Here is a 22,106-nt window from a genome sequence, read left to right as displayed (position 1 = left end):
GAGAATACTAAACGAGCTTGCCTGTCATACCATTTTTATTAAATGAGTTAACAGGTTTGGTATCTGACAAGCAAAAGCGAGTTAGATGCCAACGCTGTCCACGAGTTTCATAAAAATAGTACGACAGACAAGCTAGTTTAGTACTTTATTTATTACGAAACAACTGCAAACAAGCCGCAACACTGAAGTAAGCATGATGTCGAGACCTACTACACGTTATTTTTCTATGAACTGGGTCAGCAAATGATATACGTCACACTCACGTCACGCCAATATTACACCAGTTTGATATTGAGTGATTGTTGTTATCACATGAGAAATATCTTACACTGGTATGCAATAAATGGATATGTGCCACCTTCAGTCAACATTTTAGGCCCCTAGGTCAAATATTGTTAAAATAGCAACAAATTCAAAATTATAAATAAAGCAAATGCGACGCTTGTTGTATCGAGAGAGAGAGAGAGAGAGAGAGAGAGAGAGAGAGAGAGAGAGAGAGAGAGAGAGAGAAGTCGGCTTGCGTGTACCCACTGAATCGTTAAACTTCCTTTGGTTGGGAACCGGTACCGGGAAGCGAACCCTAGTACCTACCAGCCTTAAGTCCGATGGTTTAACTACTACACCGTCGAGGCCGAGTATTTACAGAGTGGTGGTGTTCGGTCGTGAAAAGTTTTAAAGCACGTGACTCACCCCGTCGTGGTGTTGGTCCACAGCCAGGTTTCTGGGAATATCTCTCTGATTCTGTCCACCTCTTTCAACACTGGTGCTGAATCTGAGGCGATAGTGGCATGCTCGGCAGCTGCTGTATAGAACGGAAAAGATGGATGAAAGTTAAAGTTAAAGTTTGTTTTGTTTAACTATACCACTAGAACACATTGATTAATTAATCATCGGCTATTGGATGTCAAACATTTGGCAATACCGACACGTAGTCATCAGACGAAACCCGCTACATTATTTCTAATGCAGCAAGGGATCTTATATATATATATATATATATATATATATACTTTCCCACAGACAAGATAGCACATACCACGGACTTCGATATACCAGTCGTGGTTAACTGACTGGAACGAAAGATAGTCCAATGTGCCCACCGACGAGGGTCGATCGCAGACCGACCGCGCATCAAGCGAGCGCTTTACCACTGGGCTACGTCCCGCTCTCGGCTGTATAGAACGGAAAACATGGATGACAGGCAAATCATATTTGGTAGATCGCTCACTTGAGCTGCTTTGATCGCAGGATGCTCTTATTCTCTAACAGGTTATCGTCCCGTCCCAATCAATGCCCCAAAGCTGGTATATCAAAGGCCGTGGTATGTTTCTGTCCTGTCTGTGGAAAGTAATAATGGAAAAAATGAAGCGGACTTGTTCTGAAATTGTATATGAGAATGGTCAGCTGTTTGAGATCCAATAGCCGATTATTAATAAATCAATGTGCTCTAGAGGTGTCCTTAAACAGAACAGATTTTAACACTCTATATTTTGTGTCACACTGTTGGGCTAAAGCATTCCATCCTTACAACAAACAGAAAAAAGAAGAAATCGAAAATTGATGTTTTTTTTTTTTTTTTTTTTTTTTTTAAAAGGGATGGCGGGGAGGGGCGGAGCGGATCCGATGTACCCCCTTAGATCCACATCTGACTTCCAACCGTTCAGTATCTGTATCACCATAGGTCTGGATATATAGAGTTAATCGAATTACTTACTTTCTGAATACTGAGCTGGGCCTGGAATTTGTACACCCGTGCGAAGATAAGGTCCTGCGAAACAACAAATGAAACAACACTTAACGTCATGCCATTAAGATAGAGCTTTACAACTTGAAACAACTTACGGCCGGCGGGGGACCGATATACTCCAGGTTGGGGACCATAACCAAGGCTGTCTATAAAACATAATAAGGAGAAAAAAAATGTGTTATAGGAAGGATGATGAAAAGTATAATTTTGAATACAAATGACAATTTAATGCGAAAGTTGCACCAAATACAACCTAAAAACTCTCCGGGCCCCGTTCCACGAAGCGATCGTAGTGCTAAGATCATTATAAGCGCATATGGTGGTTATGCACTTAAGGTGATCTTATCCCTAAGATCGTAGAATGGGACCCTGGACACTAAAAACGTTTAAAATTTTGTCACATGCAATACCAATAGAATTCTATCACCGTTGTGAAGTATAGATACGGCAATTCCAATCCACACCGTGGGAACGGTGTACGGCAGGAATTACTTACACACGAGTTTTATTTTTGGTTTAGGTAAGCTCGTTATCACTGTAACATTTTTGTAAATATCTTAAAACATAAGAAACTAATGTATTCGAAATTTTACGCTATGAAAGAAAAATACAAGATGATATTGTATGCGAAGTTTAGCGACTCAGTGTTAACAAATAAGTTAATACTTGGACGAAACGTACACCAAAATCGTGATTTGTTTTCTTTCTTCAGGAATGTTAGATAAAATACGAAAACATAAAAAAGATTATACTTGATTTGACATATAGGATATAAAATATAGTCTGTTTGGATTAAGAACGCAAACGTTTGTACTCTTACCGCCAATATTAACTGAAATATTGCATTTATAAAATGGGTTGTTAAAAAATGAAGTGTACGACGTGCACACCACGTCGGTTTTGACTAGTGTACGATTTCAATACCCACCCAGTGTACGATGTGCGTCCATCAATTAAAAAAAATATACCGTCTAATGCATAGTTTTAATACACTATTTTAAATATTTCTTGGTTGTAAACATTATAATTCAATACAGCAAAACTAAATATAGAGCAACTTAATCACTGCGCCAAGCATCTTGCATCTCTATATTTATTCAAGGAAGAACGGTATGTGTACGGTGTTCAACAGTCACATGTATATAGTACCTGTATGTTAATTTGGATAGAAATGTAGTTATAAAAGAAAAGTAATTCATAAAAAGAACACGATCTAACGAGAAAACCAAAAGCTTACGTGATCCGATTTGTACACTCTTAAAATTGGCAAATGGGTGAGCGTCGTATACACAGGCTGGTGTTCACAGGGCTCGTCTTTCGAAACGGATTGTGCATTTAAAGGCATATTGTCACAGACCACTGACCTATTTAATGGTCTAACAAAGTATTACCTGAACAAAAATAATTTGATTTGTCCCTAAATGTACTTCCTTCAACCATCTTCATAATCACTTTACTCCATTTATTAATGACATTTTGTAAAAATAATTGAATTATGGCAATGGTCTATAATTCAAAAACTAAAATTGCGGAGAGGATTCAGTTAAGGTGATGCAGTAGCTAGATTTGGTTTCCAACAATTAATGTAATTTTTATTTATTATCCATTTTTAGAGAAATAAGGTCCTTAAATCCGTGACAGTATGCCTTTAACACTAAACACAGAGCTTAGATAGTTTATATGAAGACTCAATGATCATGTACGAAAAAGTTTATGTATTCAATTTTAGATGTTATGAATAGCATTATGTGGTTTTTGTTGTGAAAGAGAGCTGAAGTGCCGCGATGGACACCGAATAAGTGCCGTTTATTCCCGCTGTTTGTGAATGGCAAAAGAAACACGTGAAATGTTCGCTATGAAAGTCGACCAAACTGTATATTTTTACAGCCTAAAATTTCATACAGATTAATTAATTATGTATTAAGATATTTTCAAAAATGTCACGGTGATAACGAAAGGAATTCTTACTTCAGTGATAAAAATTCAAGCATTTCCTGGTGTGCAATTAACTCCTGCCGTACACCGTTCCTTCGGTGTGCAATCCGAAGCACAAAACAATATATATTTTTTGTCCAGAAGATTGATTTGTTTTTTTCCCCATTTAATTACAATAACACGTATCGTTTGTAAGCTAAGGTTTGCTTATTCTAGGACAATTCATAAACAGTTCGCCTACGTACTCATTTAGTCATATGCGGAAAAATATAGTCCACATTATGCAACAACACAAAAATGTAACATCTTAGCCATAAATATAAAGTTTAAAAAACCCTCAATGATTCAACGTGAAATGGCAACTTGGGGAATCAATAATTCAACATAATTCTGAAACTAATAGTTTCTAGCACGAGTCCTGACACAAGTCTCAAGAAAATCAATCCTTGGAACGAGTTTTTGCGAGCTCCAAGGATTGAGACGAGTGTCAGAAAAACATCTACATGACTCGTGCCAGAATATTTTCCTGTTCAATCAGTTTAATAATTTTAGTATAATTATTACAAAATTCCCGGTGCATATATATATATATATATATATATATATATATATATATATATATATATATATATATATATAATATATTACGTCACTAGAAGAAATTCATACGGTGTTACATATATTACGTGACGTCATCTAATACCTTTGCTTACAGCATGACGTAATCAACCGATTAACCGAGACCGATTAACCAATGAAAATGGTGCACTAGCGTCTTGGGGACGTGTGTTAGATGTTTTTTCTTTTTCTAGCACGGCTAGATTGAACTAGTTGATTGAACTAAAAAGATGGCTCATGTCGAATGGCGAATACCACTTGGCTGAGCCTCGCGCCTTTCGTCACTCTAACCTTCGCAGGATAAAACTGATATCATGAGTCAATAACAATTTATTATCTATAAAAAACCCAAGATGCCACTAGAAATTGACCAAAGGAATAGGGCATGAAAATATGTAAATTTATTTTGTCCTGAAAGATACTTTATTCAGTCATCAAAATACTCGTGATTTTCATTTTGTTAGCGATATTTTGCTATTTCCCTAAATCGACTTCATAACCACAGACTCCCCCCCCAACCAACCCCCCACAAACCCCCTCCAAAGCACCACCCCCAAAAAACCACAACAAAAACAACAACAAACAAAAACAAAACAATAACAAATAACAATAACAACAAAAATAAATAAGATTAAAAACTAAAAAAAAAACCAAAACGTTTAGTTTTAACTAACGCTAGCGCTATTTAAAATGGTAGGTGAAATGAGCGCACCTATGCGGTGTATATTACAAAAATAAACGTAATTCGCGTATCTGCACTGTGTTTAACATACCTGGAGGTGAATATCCACGGTAAACATTCCTTCTTGATTGGTGCAGTTTAGCATCAGTCATGACCAACACTCCAGCATTCTATAAAACAGTAAACCAAAGCTAGAAGGAAATGTTTTATTTAACAACGCACTCAACACATTTTATTTACGGTTATATGGCGTCGGACATATGGTTAAGGACCACACAGATATTGAGAGAGGAAACCCGCTGTCGCCACTTCATGGGCTACTCTTTTCGATTAGCAGCAAGGGATCTTTTATATGCACCATCCCATAGACAGGATAGTACATACCACGGCCTTTGTTACACCAGTTGTGGAGCACTGGCTAGAATGAGAAATAGCACAATGGGTCCACCGACGGGGATCGATCCTAGACCGACCGCACATCAAAGCTAGAAGACAATCATCTAACAGAAGAAATAATAAATAGTTTTAAAATGTCGATAAATAGTCTCAGCCACAGTTTTCAAAAGTAAAATAGTTAAAACTATGGGGAACAAATAAAATAATCAAGCGCCTTCTCAAGCTGAATAAAAAACAGAGAGAAAAAGATAGCTTTAAAATTAAAATGTGACCTTTTTCATATATTCGTGTGCGTGTGCGTGTGTGCGTGTGTGTGTGTGCGTTGTGCGTGTGTGTGTGTGTGTGTGTGTATGTGTGTGTGTGTGTGTAACTGCCAGCTACACAGGACAGCGTGCTTGAACCGTAACTGGTTATAAATAAGAAAATGAAATGAAATATAATTAAGCCGAAAAAAGCGTTTAAATGTCTCTGAAAGCAAAAGGACACAACAGGTCTGGAGTGGGATGCACAAAACTAGTGGATGGGAGGAGAAAAGTCTGGTGGGGGGGGGGGGGGGGGGTACAAACCATATTTTTTATTGTTATTTATATGGAATAGAACAAAACAAAACAAACAACCCTACATTTTTCCGTCCTCATGTGGAGGGAGGACTTGGCCCTCGCCCGACCTCCCCCACCCCTGGTGCCCAATTCTGTCTTACCTTAAAGATATCGTACGCCGTGGTAGCTGCAGACGACACTGAGTAGTAGGGGCTTATGTCCGGTGGTGCCGATCTGTCATATGTCTTCAGTTCATCCGTCACCTGTTTCAAAGGAAGGAAAGAAGGAAATGTTTTATTTAACGATGCAATCAACACAGTTTATTTACGGTTATATGGCGTCGGACATATGGTTAAGGACCACACAGATATTGAGGGAGAAAACCCGCTGCGGCCACTTCATGGACTACTATTTCCGATTAGCAGCAATAGATCTTTTATATGCACAATCCCATGGACAGGATAGCACATACCATGGCTTTGATGTACCAGTCGTGGTGCACTGGCTGGAACGAGAAGTAGCCCAATGGGCCCACCGACGGAGATCGATCCCAAACCGCCCGCCCATTAAGCGAGCGCTTTACCACTGAGCTACGTCTCTCCCCATGTAACAAAGAGACAGATCATGAATAGCAGGTTACAGATTTTCGAAACTATCTTAGTGCTGCGATATCGTAAAACCGTCGTAAGCCAAGACGTCACAACGACGCTTGCCATAACTTACGACGATTTTACGATATAGTAGCGCTAAGATAGCTTTGACAATCTTGTCCCAGGAATCTGCCATAGAGATGTAACCCCGCTGACCGAACATCATGAAATCTGGTTTCCATAAAATCGGTTTTACATCGCCGACCAAAGCAGAGGCAAAATTCACTTAACGGCATACTGTCATGGCATACGATTTAAGGACCTTATTTCTCTAAAAATGGATAATAAAATTAATTGTTTAATTGTTGGAAACCAAATTTAGCTATCGCATCACCTTAACTGAATCATGATGGAGTGAAATCCATGTCATCCCTCTCGGCAATTTTAGTTTTTGAATTATGTACCATTGCCATAATTCAATTATTTTTACAAATTGTCATTAATAAATCGAGTATAGTGGTTATGAAGATGGTTGAATAAAGTACATTTAGGGACAAATCAAATTATATTTGTTCAGGTAATACTTTGTTTGACCATTAAAAAGGTCAGTGGTCTATGACAATATGCCTTTAAAAGTAAAAATGAATTAATGGATGAATGTTCAACAAGAATATTTAATGACATCCTAAAGACTCAACAGTTAAAATCAACACCCTGACTAAAAATACTAAAAAAACTAACATAGTTAAAAAAAACCTACTGATATTAAAATCAGTATTGTTTTTAAATATTTTTATTTATAAAATATGTTTTTCAAAATTATCTATCTCACTCCAATTGGAGTGATGGTATGATGTAATATGTATAATGAGTTAAGTTAAATCATATGACTGCATAATTCGTTCCTGGACTCTCTTTTACTCTGATACGATTTTAGACATACTAATGGACAAAGATGAGCTACAAGGTTAAAAATGCTCACCTGATCAACAGTGATGTCCTTGCCGCATTTTAATAGTAGTAATATTAAACATGCCCACCTGATCAACAGTGATGTCGTTGCCAGATTGTAACAGCAGTAATATTAAACATGCCCACCTGATCAACAGTGATGTCGTTGCCAGATTTTAACAGCAGTACTATTAAACATGCCCACCTGATCAACAGTAATGTCGTTGCCAGATTTTAACAGAAGCACGCTCTGATCCACAGCCAGTAAGTTGACCTGGGACATGCTGTCTGCGGTTACCATGACATCCATTCTAGTATGTGGCTCAGCCTCGTCTTGGCTGAATTTTATGGAGACCTGCAATATCGCATAAATATGTTAGATATAAACGTACTAGACGAGGGTGGGGGTGGGGCTGATGGAGATGAGGGGTATGGGCAGTGAACAGAACTGCCCCCCTCTGGAACAAATGGTAAAATTCGATATTCGAGCAAAATGAGGTGGCCTGAAACCTTTTCATCATGTATATCCATCATTTACCCACAGTATTAATTGTAAACAGCGAATTTTAACATAAATGGTATCTAACGGCCACGAATGTAGTATTCTTACATATCTTCAAAAACCAGGTTTTAAAAAACAAATTAAACATCTTTACCAGCTAAAACGTTTTTATTACGGCAATTGCACTTATGCGTCACATAGAAATTTGTTTCAGGTTAACTTCAAAAAAATAAGTAAGTCCAAAGAATATCAGTTTCGATCATGCCTATTTTATGATTGCACAAGCGGATCCAAGGGGTGTACCCTAAAAATATTAAAGTGCCCCATTTTTGTCTTTTTTGTTCCCCCCCCCCCATGGAATGCCCTTTTGACCCGTTGGTCATATGTCCTTTTCCCTCTTAGCCCCCCCCCCCCCACCACCACCACCCTGCAAAACATTTCGCGGGTTGAATAATAAAAATGTAAACGAGATTGCAGCTCTAATGGTTGAATGAATATGTTACCTTGTTCTCAAAAATGTCGTCAACGTTGAAGCTGATGGAATCTGCCACGATCTCGCCGTCGTTCCTGACGAAGTGTACAAGGACGCTGGCCGTGGGTGACATCGTGGCCGTTATATTGACGTCAAACGTGAGGTGTTTTGTCTCAGTCCCTGCCACCGAGCCACTGATCACGGTCCTTCCGCGGGACATTATCTAGAGCACATTGATTTATTAATTATCGGCTATTGGATGTCAAACATTTGATAATTTTGACATATAGTCTTAGAGAGGAAACCCGCTATATTTTTTTCATTCGTAGCAAGGCATCTTTTATATGCACTATCCCACAGGCAGCATAGCACATACCGCGGCCTTCGATATACCAGTCGTGGTGCACTGGCTGGGACGAGAAATAGACCACTGGGACCACTGACGGGGGTGGATCTCAAACCGACTGCGCATCAAGCTAGCGCTTTATCACTGGGCTACGTCCCGCCCCCACGGGAAACAAGGACTAGAAATGAATAGTTGTTTTACGAAGTCTGAGCATATTTTAAATTACGGCTCTTTGGTGCCTAACATTACCCCCCCCAAAGAAACCCCCCCCCCAAAAAAAAAAACATTTCAAGACTTCATTGAAAGTAAGGAAACCAGCCCCAAGTTCAGCCATACTAAAATTTTCGCTAACGTTCGCTAACTATTTGATTGGTTCTCGACGTGGTCCTTTGGTTTACTGTGAAGCGCAAAAACCACTCTAACGAACGTTTTTCTGCTCGGTCTGGTTGAACTCAGCCCTGGTGCACCCCATATAGGATACTCCTACCGAAAGACGTCCACATTCAAAGCAAGCTGTTGTAATGTACGTCTGTCATGGGCGCAGGTGTCGACTTATGCCGGTTCCTCCATCCAGGAGAGGAAAGGGTTTGGGGTGGTTGGGAGGAAGGGATCGCCCGCGCTGGAAAGTGCAAGAGATCACCAGCAGCCCGACCGGGGTCGGTAGAAGGCGGGGGCATCTGTAGTGCTACTAAATTTTGAATGTCCTGTAGGATTAAGTCCAAAATATAAAAAGATTGCGCAGTTTTCATGACGTAATTTGGCGCATAATTTGGAAGGGTTCATCGAAAAAGAAATGAAGCAATTTCAGTAGTTTTGACTTAGTTTCCAAATTGCAGCTCATACTGGACCGAAAGTGCAGTAAAGAATCTTTATGTATGCAATTTCACTATAGGCAGGGCAGTGCAATGATTGGCACAAGGGCATTATGAGAGGTGATCGATTGTCATGTAAGTGCTCTACCTCAAAGATGTTTACCGTTCCCAACACTCTCAAAAAATGTATTTCAAAACTCTGCAGTCGACATTCAAATTTGGGAAAGCAAAGGGCTGTTCGTTTTTTTTTCCACACAAGGACATTCAATTTGGTTCAGAGAATGAGGGAAGAAATCCGCTTGAACCACACGAGCAACTGTTAGTGACTGGCAACTAAAAGTCTCTTTTACGAACTTCCCAGAACTAAGGTAGCACACGCAACACTCAAGACATCAGACATCGGTTGCAACGGGTAAACTCAACGAATCTTCAGAACAAGATCAAGCGAACATTCTAACAAATATATAGACCACGCCACCGCAAATCTAAGATCCAGCTGGGCCCGTGCTTATAAAATGTACTCTAGTGGTGTCGTTAAACAAACCAAATTTTAAAAAAAATAAAAACTTTAGAAGCTGGACGTTAGACACATGCAAATTAAATTTGTATGGCGTTGCAATGACGTTAAAGGGACATTCCTGAGTTTGCTGCAATGTTTTAGATGTTATCGACTAACAGAGACTTTTTAACGATTGTAATTACATATCAAATATATTTTTCTGCATAAAATATTAGTAGCTGTGTATTAAACGTGTTTCTGGTCGTTCTACTATTTGTACTAAGTTAAATTTCATTTTATTTCCTAAATTATTTGAAAACAAAATTCAGTTTGGGCTTCTTATAAATATTAAGATGACCAGAAACACAATGAATATACTGATACTGATATTCTAAACACGAAAATGTATTTAATATGTAAATTTAATCGTAGAAATATTTTATTTTTCGGAAACATCTTACAATGCAGCAAACTCAGGAATGTCCCTTTAAAGTATTAGACTCTGTTTAATTGGAGACTTGAGTCTAGAATCAAAATGTTTTGTAAACACGGACCCTGAAGCTATAACGTCTTCTATCGTGGGTGGGGGTGGTACGTGTGTGTGTGTGGGGGGGGGGGGGAGGTGCGGCTGAGGTAATTAACTAGTTACATTAAATTATAGTAACAAGTTTTGACGAAGACAATCATTATACTATATGAAAATGATGAGATGATTGCTGCAACTGTCTACTCTCACTTTTGTCGTTCTAGTTCTCACACTGGTGACAAATGATGCATCAAAGAGGTCGAAGAGAACAAACTCTGCCCTTAAAGGACCTTATTTCTCTAAAAATGGATAATAACTAAACATTACATTAATTGTTGGAAACCAAATCTAGCTATTGCATCACCTTAAACTGAACCAAGATGGACTAAAATCCATGTCAACCCCCTCGGCAATTTTAGTTTTTGAATTATGGACCACTGCCATAATTCAATTATTATTTTTTTACAAAATATCATTAATAAATGGAATATGATGGTTATGAAGATGGTTGAATAAATTACATTTAGGGACAAATCAAATTATTTTTGTTCAGGTAATACTTTGTTAGACAATTAAATAGGTTAGTGGTCTGTGACAATATGCCTTTAAAAACACAAATGGACGGGATATGTAAACATGAAAAATTCTATACCTGATAGAACACTCGTTTAGGTACTTGGGTTGCAAGCACGCTGAACTTGGCTGTCGTTCCGGCCTGTAAAACAATTAATAAAATTATGACGACACATGTTTCTGAAAATTATATATTTTTCAATCAATTCATTTTTGACGGGATTTGAACCACTATCGTCAGCATGATTGTCCGGCAGCTTATCCACAAAACTACGGAGCTCATAACTTAACACTGTTAAAAGTACGGATCCTGATACACTCAGATGGTGATAATTCAAACATGATAATAATCACCACGATTTGATATAGTTATTTATTATATAACATTTAGTGAAATATCTTAAAATATCAGTGACGATAACACATTTTAGAGTGAACATTTCACTAATTCACTCTAAAATATGTCATTGTCACTGTAGAAAGTGTTATCTTCACTGTAAGAAAGCCGTAACTATTTTGCTGCTGGGCATTTTAAAAAGGTTAGACCCAAAATGGTACTTTTAAAATAAAACGGTCATCACTTACCCCACCCTACACCGCAAAATACGGCACTAAACACAATACATTAAAATGTCATGCAACTCAACATATTAATACAGTTACCTTAATAGACTGCGTATCAGTCATTAGTTTGACTTGAACAAATGTTTTGCTTGGTGACTTTGCTTGAGGAGTGTGGCGGTAACAAAAGATGTCCTTGTAATAAGCCTAGAATAATAAATAAATAGGCATGATTAAAAATGTACTAATACAATACAGGATATATCACTTGTTGTTTAACATAACAACAACAACAATAACAACAACAACAATAATAATAACAACAAAATAATAATAAATAGTGATAATAAAAAACCTTTGTTTTGTTTAACAACACCACTAGAGCACATTGATTAATTAACCATCGGCTATTGGATGTCAAACTAATAATAATAATAATGATAATAATAATGATAATAATAATGATTTGAGTCCATTGGTCAAGTTTGTATTGATTTTGAAGGCAATTAACGTCTATAAATAAGTACCCATTACACTAGAGAAATGTGGTTTTAAATATTTCGTATGGTTTACCTGAAATCTACATGCATGAGCTATTTTATATAATTAGCTGAGTGAAGTCATTCATTAGTGGATAGGGGCGGTACGTAGCCCAAGGGTAAAGCGTTCACTTGATGCGCGGTCGGTCTGGGATCAATCCCCGTCGGTGGGCCCATTGGGCTATATCTCTCTCCATTCAGTGCACCACGACTGGTATATCAAAGGCCGTGGTATGTGGTATCCTGTCTGTGGGATGGTGCATATAAAAGATCCCTTGCTGCTAATCGAAAAGTGTAGCCCATGAAGTGGCGACAGCGGGTTTCCTCGCTCTATATACGTTTGGTCGTTAACTATATGTCCGACGCCATATAAGCGTAAATAAAATGTGTTGAGTGCGTCGTTAGATAAAAGATTTCCTTCCTTCATTAATGGATAGATTAAACATTTAAATGTCGAATAGTGTCATTTTAACATAACAACAACAACAACAACAACAATAATAATGATAATGATAATAATAATAATAATAATAATAATAATAATAATACGTTCTGTCTGGGTGGGTCAGTTTTAGAAATAAAACTTAACATTAACACCAGTGAAAACTAATTTGGCATATTGCAACTGTTTGGACGATGACACTAGCAAAAGAAGCGTCTACCCTCATTTTAATGTTGGTTGTGTTGACTGGAATATCCATGTCTATCGGGATTATTCCATTGGCCGGTATGCTGAGTTTCTTAGCAGGTAAAGAATAACTTCCGGTGAACGTGGAACACTCGTATTTTGATTGGTGCGCTTCGGTCCGCTCATAGTCGACGCACGTGAACACCTCGATTCCGAATGTATCATCTTCAACTGGTGTGTCATCCTGGCGGGCGACCTTGACCTGCGGAATGGAAAAGGTAACTTCAAAGGAAAGAAATGAGTGTTTAACGATATCTGGGCATATTCTTAAACTACGGCTATGTGGTGTCTGACAGATTTAGAAGAGAGGGCATTGGCGTAGCTAGGATTTTATATTGAAGTGCAACCACATAGAAGTTGAAGGAGTGGGGGGGGGGGGGGGGGGGGAGGGGGGATAACTACACTGTCCATAAGATGAGTGGTGTTAAGCGGTATCATAAAAATATAAACGGTAATGGGAAAAAAGAGATGCGATTGTTAATGATTGAGAAGAGATGAGAGAGAGAGAGAGAGAGAGAGAGAGAGAGAGAGAGAGAGAGAGAGAGAGAGAGAGAGAGAGGTCGGCTTGCATCTACCCATTGAATCGAAATAAAGAAAACTGCCGCCACATAGCACATGCTACTTCTACCTACAAGGCTGGCCAGTGAAATATACCACGGCCTTTGGTATACCAGTGGTGAAGCACTGCGCAGAATGGGAAACAAACTCCGAATCCCTCAAGGACGATCGATTCGGCGACCCATGCACCTCTCTACCACTGTGTTACATTCGGCTCCAAGTTCTAAAGAGATATATCAGATAAAATAAAAATAGACACGTGCATAAGCCCTGAATGGAAGTCCTGGTTTGAAGGAGCTTGGCGTGGAGTCTAGGAACTCAATCTTCTCCGGGTGCTCATGGATCTTCAACGAGCCTGTTCCATTCAGAGTTTTCCCGGTAAGGTCTTCCGTAACGTACGCTACCAATGTCAGTTTGGTGGTGCCCGATATGTAGGAAAGTTTCCGAATTTCTGGCATGCCAATCCTGAATTCCTGTTCGCCGTCAATCTGAAAAAACATATCTTACATGACGATGTTATTGAGCCGTCTGTTTTTGTTTAACGACACCACTAGAGCACATCGATTAATTAATCATCAGATATTGGATGTGATTTTTTTGGGTGGTAATTCCAACACGTCTTCAGATGAAACCCGATAATTTTTTTCATTAACAGCAAGGCGCATTTTAAATGCACTCTTATATATCTAATACAACGGCTTTTGATATACCAGCCACTGGGCACTGGTTGTAAGACGCCATTACCTATCAGGGCCCTTAATTATAACACTTTAGAGGCTAGACTAAACTATCTAATGACCTCATGCGTATACAGTTTGTATGGAATTGCCATGACATTAAAGTCTCAGACTTTACTGAGTCCAGTCGTTCCAGCCAGTGTACCACGACTGGTATATCATAGGCTAGTGGTATGTGCTATCCTGTCTATGGTGCATATAAAAAATCCCTTGCTACTAATGGAAAAATTGTAGCGGGTTTCCGCTCTATGACTGTGTCAAAATGACCATATGTTTGACATCCAATAGCCGATCGTTAATAAATCAATGTGCTCTAGTGGTGTATTTGAACAAAACAAACGTTTTGGTTTTTTTTACTTTTAAAATGGTGCATGACACAAAATGTAATCTGAACAAATTGGGGGGGGGGGGGGGGGGGGAGGAAGTAGCTCATTGGTATAATGCTCGCCGGACGCGCGATCGATATACACAAAAATAGTAAAACAATAAATAGCAGTATAGTGTCCTTTATATTTTATAGCTTTACTATATGCATCCTTTATTTTTGTAAATTTAAATGCATCCTTTTAATGTTTACTTTTGTAGACTGATGTACATCGTGTGTAGATTTAGATGTATCCTTAACTTTTTGAAGATGCTGTTAAATGCTTTTTGAGTCAGTTTGAGTCATGCCTTTTTGGTATTTCCAGATAAAAAGGGATGGGTGCAAATGCCCCCTTTCCCCACCCAAGTACACCTTCTACCTTCTCTGACGGCTCTATAATACAAAGTTATGTCTATAGCTGATTACATTTTGTTTAATATATTTTCTCTTCTTCACAAATTATACTCACTGGGAATGCTTTGTTCACCGATCTCCGATAGTTCCCGCAACTGTCTCTGATTTGACCAATGAATACTTTCAGTTCCGCCATGCCTTTCACGGGCTTTCCAAAGGTATACCTAAAAACATTACAAAATATATAACATTGGATTCAAACTGTAAAACACTGCAAAATATATAACATTGGCTTCAAACTGTAAAACACTGCAAAATATATAACATTGGATTCAAACTGTAAAACACTGCAAAATATATAGCATTGGATTCAAACTGTAAAACACTGCAAAATATATGGCATTGGATTCAAACTGTAAAATCTGGTTTCCATAAAACCTGTAATGGCTGCAGACCGACGCAGACCGACACAGGTCGACACACAGAAGGTCAACGACAGATCTAAAAACGTTACACAGGTTTAAGGGATCACACCGCTATTTTAGTTCCATGAAAAAGAGTACCTCTTTTCTTTATTTTATTATGTTGGTGTCTGAACAGACTTGACAGTATGATTATGGAATATTGGAAGGGTAACATTGCCTCTTGATTTTGGCATATCAAACTGACAGATGCATATCTGCTTAGCTACAAGCAAGACCATTGTTTGCTATGCCTGTGGTACATATATTTAACGAGAGTAGCCTCCCCTCCATTAGCCCATGTGCTTAGGAGAGTGGATAATTAAAATTGCAGGTGGCGAAGTATCAATTTTATTTGCTTAAATCCTGTCACAGAGGCTGTTCTCTTCATGTCAGGTAGTATATAGCACCTACTGTTAATAATTTAGTCAGTGCTTGGCTTTATATTTGTACTGTCACCAATGTATAATCAATAGTGGTCAGATACCTAAACAGGTTTCAATTTTCCCACTCCGTCGCCGGGTTGTAGACAATTCTAGATAACACTTAGTGAAAAAAGTTCTGGATAAAATATTTAAGAACCCAAAATGACACCCCCCCCCCCCCCCCCCCCCCCACACACACACACACGAACGACAAAACTCACCAAAAGAAGAATTGACTGCTCAGCGGAAAATGTAAATACTTTGGAGAAACCCGGTGCACCCCGCATGGCTACTACTGTCAGCAGCAAGAGGCGTTTAACACCCAGTTTGCTATATACAGGATAACACATACCACGATCTTTGACAATCCAATTGTGGAACACTAGTTATAATGAAAAACCCAACAAAACCCAATGGGATCCGTCCACTGAGAGAAAATCTGTCCTACGAGAATAAGAAAACAAAATCTATTCTTACTTGGTCTTAATGGTTCCAGTTAAATCGCTATCTGACAACAACATAAAGGGAGGTACGTCGATGGTCACTTCGAATTTAGGCAGCTCTGAAACAAATGAAATAAATTGAATTTTTTGTTTGACGACACCTCAGCACATTTCAAACTACGGCTCTATATGATTGTTTCAACATTTCGTCAAGAGAGAAAAGGTAGAAAACCCCCAACCTCCTACCACATAGGCCACTCGTAACAATAAAGCAGCAAGGAATTTCATATACCAATAGGCAGGGCAGTACATACCATGACATTTGATGTGCCAGTCGAGAAGTACTTGTTCGGACGGAAAGACACCGATTTAATCGAGAGCGATCGATCGGACGATACATCGTAATCTCAGCCGAGCGTTTATAAAACTAACTGCTATTAGTAGAGAGGCGAGGGCCATTTCCCCCAGTGTAATGCCCCCAAAAGTCATATGGCTATATTATAGCTCATTTGAAAGCTTATTATGTCTAGTTTAGCACAGACCCTGATGTGGTGGCCAAATATGGTCACATTGTTGGCAAAATGACGTCACGTGACCCAGGTACATTTTTATTTGAAAAACCCATATTTCCAAATAAATAGCTATGTCTCTGAATGGTTTCCTTTAAATGATCAGCAAAGGTTTTATAATGATGGTAAATAACATTTTAATTCCACTAATCATAAAAATTATATATTTGCTACATAAATGTTTTTTAAAGTAGCATATTCATGAAAAAACACCCACCCATAAATTTGTTTAACCTTTTCTAATTTTCTTTCTGAAAACTGGTCCCGAACGTCAGTAGGTTACAGCATAGTTCATTTGAAAGCTTTTTACATCTAATTTATTATAAACCCTGGTGTGGTGGCTAAAAGTAGTCAATATGTTGGGAATATCAGATCACATAACCCACTATGTTTTTGTAAAAACGCATAGTTCAAATATTACATAGTTCACATATACAACACAAAACACTAACCATATTGCCTCACTGTAAAACTTTTGCTTTGCCTTGTGTTTTCCTGTAAGATAGGAAAATACCCAACAATGTTATATCGTGTATATTTGCAATTAAAAACAAAAATATTGGAAAGAAGCTGACTAACGTAAATTTACAGGATTTCCAAATCTCTCTCTCTCTCTCTCTCTCTCTCTCTCTCTCTCTCTCTCTCTCTCTCTCTCTCTCTCTCTCTCTCTCTCTGTGTGTGTGGTGTGTGTGCGTGCGTGCGTGCGTGTATGTCTGTCTGTGTGTGTGTGTGTGTGTGTGTGTGTGTGTGTGTGTGTGTGTGTGTGTGTGAACAAAAAGAAAGAAAAATAACTAGTGACTTTAGGTTCTAAAGTACATGCGTACCTTTTTTGTATATAATTAATTTTAAGCTGATGTTTCTAGGACGATAAGAAACATTAAAGGGACATTCCTGATTTTGCTGCAATGTTTAAGATGTTATCTTCTAACAGTAACTTTTTAACGATTGTAATTAAATATCAAACAAATGTTTCTGCATAAAATATTAGTGGCTGTATACTAAACATGTTTCTGATCGTTCTAATATTTGTACTGGGTTAAATTTAGTTATATTTCCTAAAATAATTTGTTTTCGTACGTACGAAATTATTTGAAGACGAAAGCCAGTTTGGGCTTCTTACAAATATTAAGACGACCAGAAACATATTGAATATACAGACACTGATAATCTAAACAAGAAAATATATTTAATATGTAAGTTTAATCGTAGAAATATTTTACTAGTCGGAAACATTTTACAATGCAGCAAAGTCGGGAATGTCCTTTTAAACAGGCCAAAATGGCAAAGGTATGAGAAAATGTATAGGTAATATGTTAACAATAAAAAGATGCAATTCTAAGTAATATTTTAAAATATTTGTTTTTATGTCACTTGCAGTTTTAAGAATGCACCTTTAAATTTTGCTGCGATACTTTACAATCCCGAGTAAGTAACAAACGACTCACAAATTCTGGCAAGGTAACGGTGATTTTCCAGTCACCATTCAAGGGCTGGCTTGATAACATCATCTGTTGAGAAACCACTCCATGGGCCACACTTTCTACTTTCCAGTGCTTGATTGTGTTATGGTTTGGATCCTACAAATAGAATAGATAGAATAGAATATAATAGAATAGAATAGATGTTTAACGACACCCCAGCACAAAAAATATAGCGGCTACTGGGTGTCAAACTACAAATAAAATGCAGTTATTCTAACTGATTTTGTTTTTTACTGGACAGTTCTTATATTAGCAGTATTTTCATAATTTACAGTCAGGTATTCGTTCCAAAGAACACCAAACACTACAAACGACAGCAACAACAACACCTCCCTCACACAATTAAATAAGCAATAATTGTTAAATATTAAACAACAAAATTGCTTACAAAACGCTGTTTTATGCACATCGATCGAGAAAAAAAAAAAGGAAAAAGAAAAGAAAAGAAGACAGTAATAAACCATAATAATATATTGTAACACCAACGACAATTTCGTAATAATACATTGTAACACCAACGACAATTTCGTAATAATATATTGTACCACCAACTATAATTTCGTAATAATATATTTAACCACCAACGATAATTTCGTGAATGTGGAAGTAAAGAATAGAATTTAGTGTTTTAAGAAAAAGAAAATAGAATAACAAAGGCAATAGATGTTCACCTTGTATCACTCCTCTACAACACAACAGAAGTAATACATCGATGTTGGGGTTTCTACATTAAACCACGGTTTTCAGTAATCGAAAACATTAAATAAATAATAAGTTAAAGCACAAATAAATGTTTGTTGTTTGAACGTACAGTTACGACTATCTCCATAGGTCCATAATACTGCTTTAGGTTCGGGTAAACTGCAAACGCTCGCATGTGAACTGAAACGATAAATGTACAATATTTGTGTGTTTGATTGCTCTACATTGTATGCACGCACGCAATCGAACGAACGCGCACAAACATAAACACAGACAGGCGAACGCGCACACACATACACTGGCACAGACATAAACACAGACAGCCGAACAAGCAAACACATAACACAGACACTGGCACCGACATAAACACAGACCGGCGAACAAGCAAACACATATAGAGACACTGGCACAGACATAAACACAGATCGGCGAACAAGCAAACACATATCCAGACACTGGCACAGACATAAACACAGACGGGCGAACAAGCAAGCAAACACATAACAGACACTGGCACAGACATAAACACAGACAGGCGAACAAGCACACACATATAGAGACACTGGCACAGACATAAACACAGATCGGCGAACAAGCAAACACATATCCAGACACTGGCACAGACATAAACACAGACAGGCGAACAAGCAAACACATACACAGACACTGGCACAGACATAAACACAGACAGGCGAACAAGCACACACATACACAGACACTGGCACAGACATAAACACAGACAGGCGAACAAGCAAACACATACACAGACACTGGCACAGACATAAACACAGACAGGCGAACAAGCAAACACATACACAGACACTGGCACAGACATAAACACAGACAGGCGAACGCGCACACACATACACAGACACTGGCACAGACATAAACACAGACAGGCGAACAAGCAAACACATACAGAGACACTGGCACAGACATAAACACAGACAGGCGAACAAGCAAACACATACACAGACACTGGCACAGACATAAACACAGACAGCCAAACAAGCAAACACATACACAGACACTGGCACAGACATAAACACAGACAGGCGAACAAGCAAACACATACACAGACACTGGCACAGACATAAACACAGACATGCGAACAAGCAAACACATACACAGACACTGGCACAGACATAAACACAGACATGCGAACAAGCAAACACATACACAGACACTGGCACAGACATAAACACAGACAGGCGAACAAGCAAACACATACACACAGACACTGGCACAGACATAAACACAGACAGGCGAACAAGCAAACACATACACAGACACTGGCACAGACATAAACACAGACCGGCGAACAAGCAAACACATACACAGACACTGGCACAGACATAAACACAGACAGGCGAACAAGCAAACACATACACAGACACTGGCACCGACATAAACACAGACACTGGGCGAACAAGCAAACACATACACACGGACACTGGCACAGACATAAACACAGACAGGCGAACAAGCAAACACATAAACACAGACAGGCGAACAAGCAACACATCCCAACGTACACTGGCACAGACATAAACACAGACACAGACACTGGCACAGACATAAACACAGACAGCCAGACAAGCAAACACATACACAGACACTGGCACAGACATAAACACAGACAGGCGAACAAGCAAACACATACACAGACACTGGCACAGACATAAACACAGACCGGCGAACAAGCAAACACATACACAGACACTGGCACAGACATAAACACAGACATGCGAACAAGCAAACACATACACAGACACTGGCACAGACATAAACACAGACAGGCGAACAAGCAAACACATACACACAGACACTGGCACAGACATAAACACAGACAGCCGAACAAGCAAACATATACACAGACACTGGCACAGACATAAACACAGACCGGCGAACAAGCAAACACATACACAGACACTGGCACAGACATAAACACAGACCGGCGAACAAGCAAACACATACACAGACACTGGCACAGACATAAACACAGACAGGCAAACAAGCAAACACATACACAGACACTGGCACAGACATAAACACAGACCGGCGAACAAGCAAACACATACACAGACACTGGCACAGACATAAACACAGACAGGCGAACAAGCAAACACATACACAGACACTGGCACAGACATAAACACAGACAGGCGAACAAGCAAACACATACACAGACACTGGCACAGACATGAACACAGACAGGCAAACAAGCAAACACATATAGAGACACTGGCACAGACATAAACACAGACAGGCGAACAAGCAAACACATACACAGACACTGGCACAGACATAAACACAGACCGGCGAACAAGCAAACACATACACAGACACTGGCACAGACATAAACACAGACAGGCGAACAAGCAAACACATACACAGACACTGGCACAGACATAAACACAGACAGGCGAACAAGGAAACACATACACAGACACTGGCACAGACATAAACACAGACCGGCGAACAAGCAAACACATACACTGACACTGGCACAGACATAAACACAGACAGGCGAACAAGGCAAACACATACACTGACACTGGCACAGACATAAACACAGACAGGCGAACAAGCACACACATACACAGACACTGGCACAGACATAAACACAGACAGGCGAACAAGCAAACACATACACAGACACTGGCACAGACATAAACACAGACCGGCGAACAAGCAAACACATACACAGACACTGGCACAGACATAAACACAGACCGGCGAACAAGCAAACACATACACAGACACTGGCACAGACATAAACACAGACAGGCGAACAAGGAAACACATACACAGACACTGGCACAGACATGAACACAGACCGGCGAACAAGCAAACACACATTCAGTGATAATAAGGTTACTACAAAGATAAAGTTAAAGTTTGTTTTGTTTGAAATTTTTGGTTTGTTTAACGGCACCATTAAACCACATTTGATAATTCTGACATATATTCTTAGAAAGGAAACCCGCTACATATTTTCATTAGTAGAAAGGTATCTTTTATATCTACCATCCC

At 38.8% G+C, this 22,106-nt stretch overlaps 1 protein-coding gene across 3 annotated transcripts in view; it reads right to left on the bottom strand.

Annotated features, from left to right (window-relative positions):
* The window catches only part of LOC121375873 (CD109 antigen-like), a 63,742-nt gene that overhangs the window by 27,964 nt on the left and 13,672 nt on the right, over window positions 1-22,106 (bottom strand). The window contains exons 6-20 of one of the 3 annotated variants that reach the window (XM_041503552.1): window positions 19,180-19,250; window positions 18,333-18,464; window positions 17,340-17,382; window positions 16,353-16,437; window positions 15,105-15,213; window positions 13,798-14,022; window positions 12,951-13,178; window positions 11,852-11,956; window positions 11,268-11,330; window positions 8,464-8,655; window positions 7,664-7,813; window positions 6,079-6,180; window positions 5,074-5,152; window positions 1,843-1,893; window positions 691-802 (exon numbers count right to left, since the gene is read on the bottom strand). In XM_041503552.1, the coding sequence (XP_041359486.1) occupies window positions 691-802; window positions 1,843-1,893; window positions 5,074-5,152; window positions 6,079-6,180; window positions 7,664-7,813; window positions 8,464-8,655; window positions 11,268-11,330; window positions 11,852-11,956; window positions 12,951-13,178; window positions 13,798-14,022; window positions 15,105-15,213; window positions 16,353-16,437; window positions 17,340-17,382; window positions 18,333-18,464; window positions 19,180-19,250 (1,747 nt within the window). Of the gene's footprint in view, window positions 1-690; window positions 803-1,714; window positions 1,769-1,842; window positions 1,894-5,073; window positions 5,153-6,078; window positions 6,181-7,663; window positions 7,814-8,463; window positions 8,656-11,267; window positions 11,331-11,851; window positions 11,957-12,950; window positions 13,179-13,797; window positions 14,023-15,104; window positions 15,214-16,352; window positions 16,438-17,339; window positions 17,383-18,332; window positions 18,465-19,179; window positions 19,251-22,106 lie in introns of all 3 variants that reach the window. The other 2 variants (XM_041503550.1, XM_041503551.1) reach the window with 2 other exon arrangements.

The sequence above is a fragment of the Gigantopelta aegis genome, chromosome 6 (assembly GCF_016097555.1).
Source record: "Gigantopelta aegis isolate Gae_Host chromosome 6, Gae_host_genome, whole genome shotgun sequence".
NCBI lineage: Eukaryota > Metazoa > Mollusca > Gastropoda > Neomphalida > Peltospiridae > Gigantopelta > Gigantopelta aegis.
The sequence above is the reverse complement of the archived record's forward strand: the minus strand, read 5'-3'. Positions and strand labels throughout refer to the sequence as shown.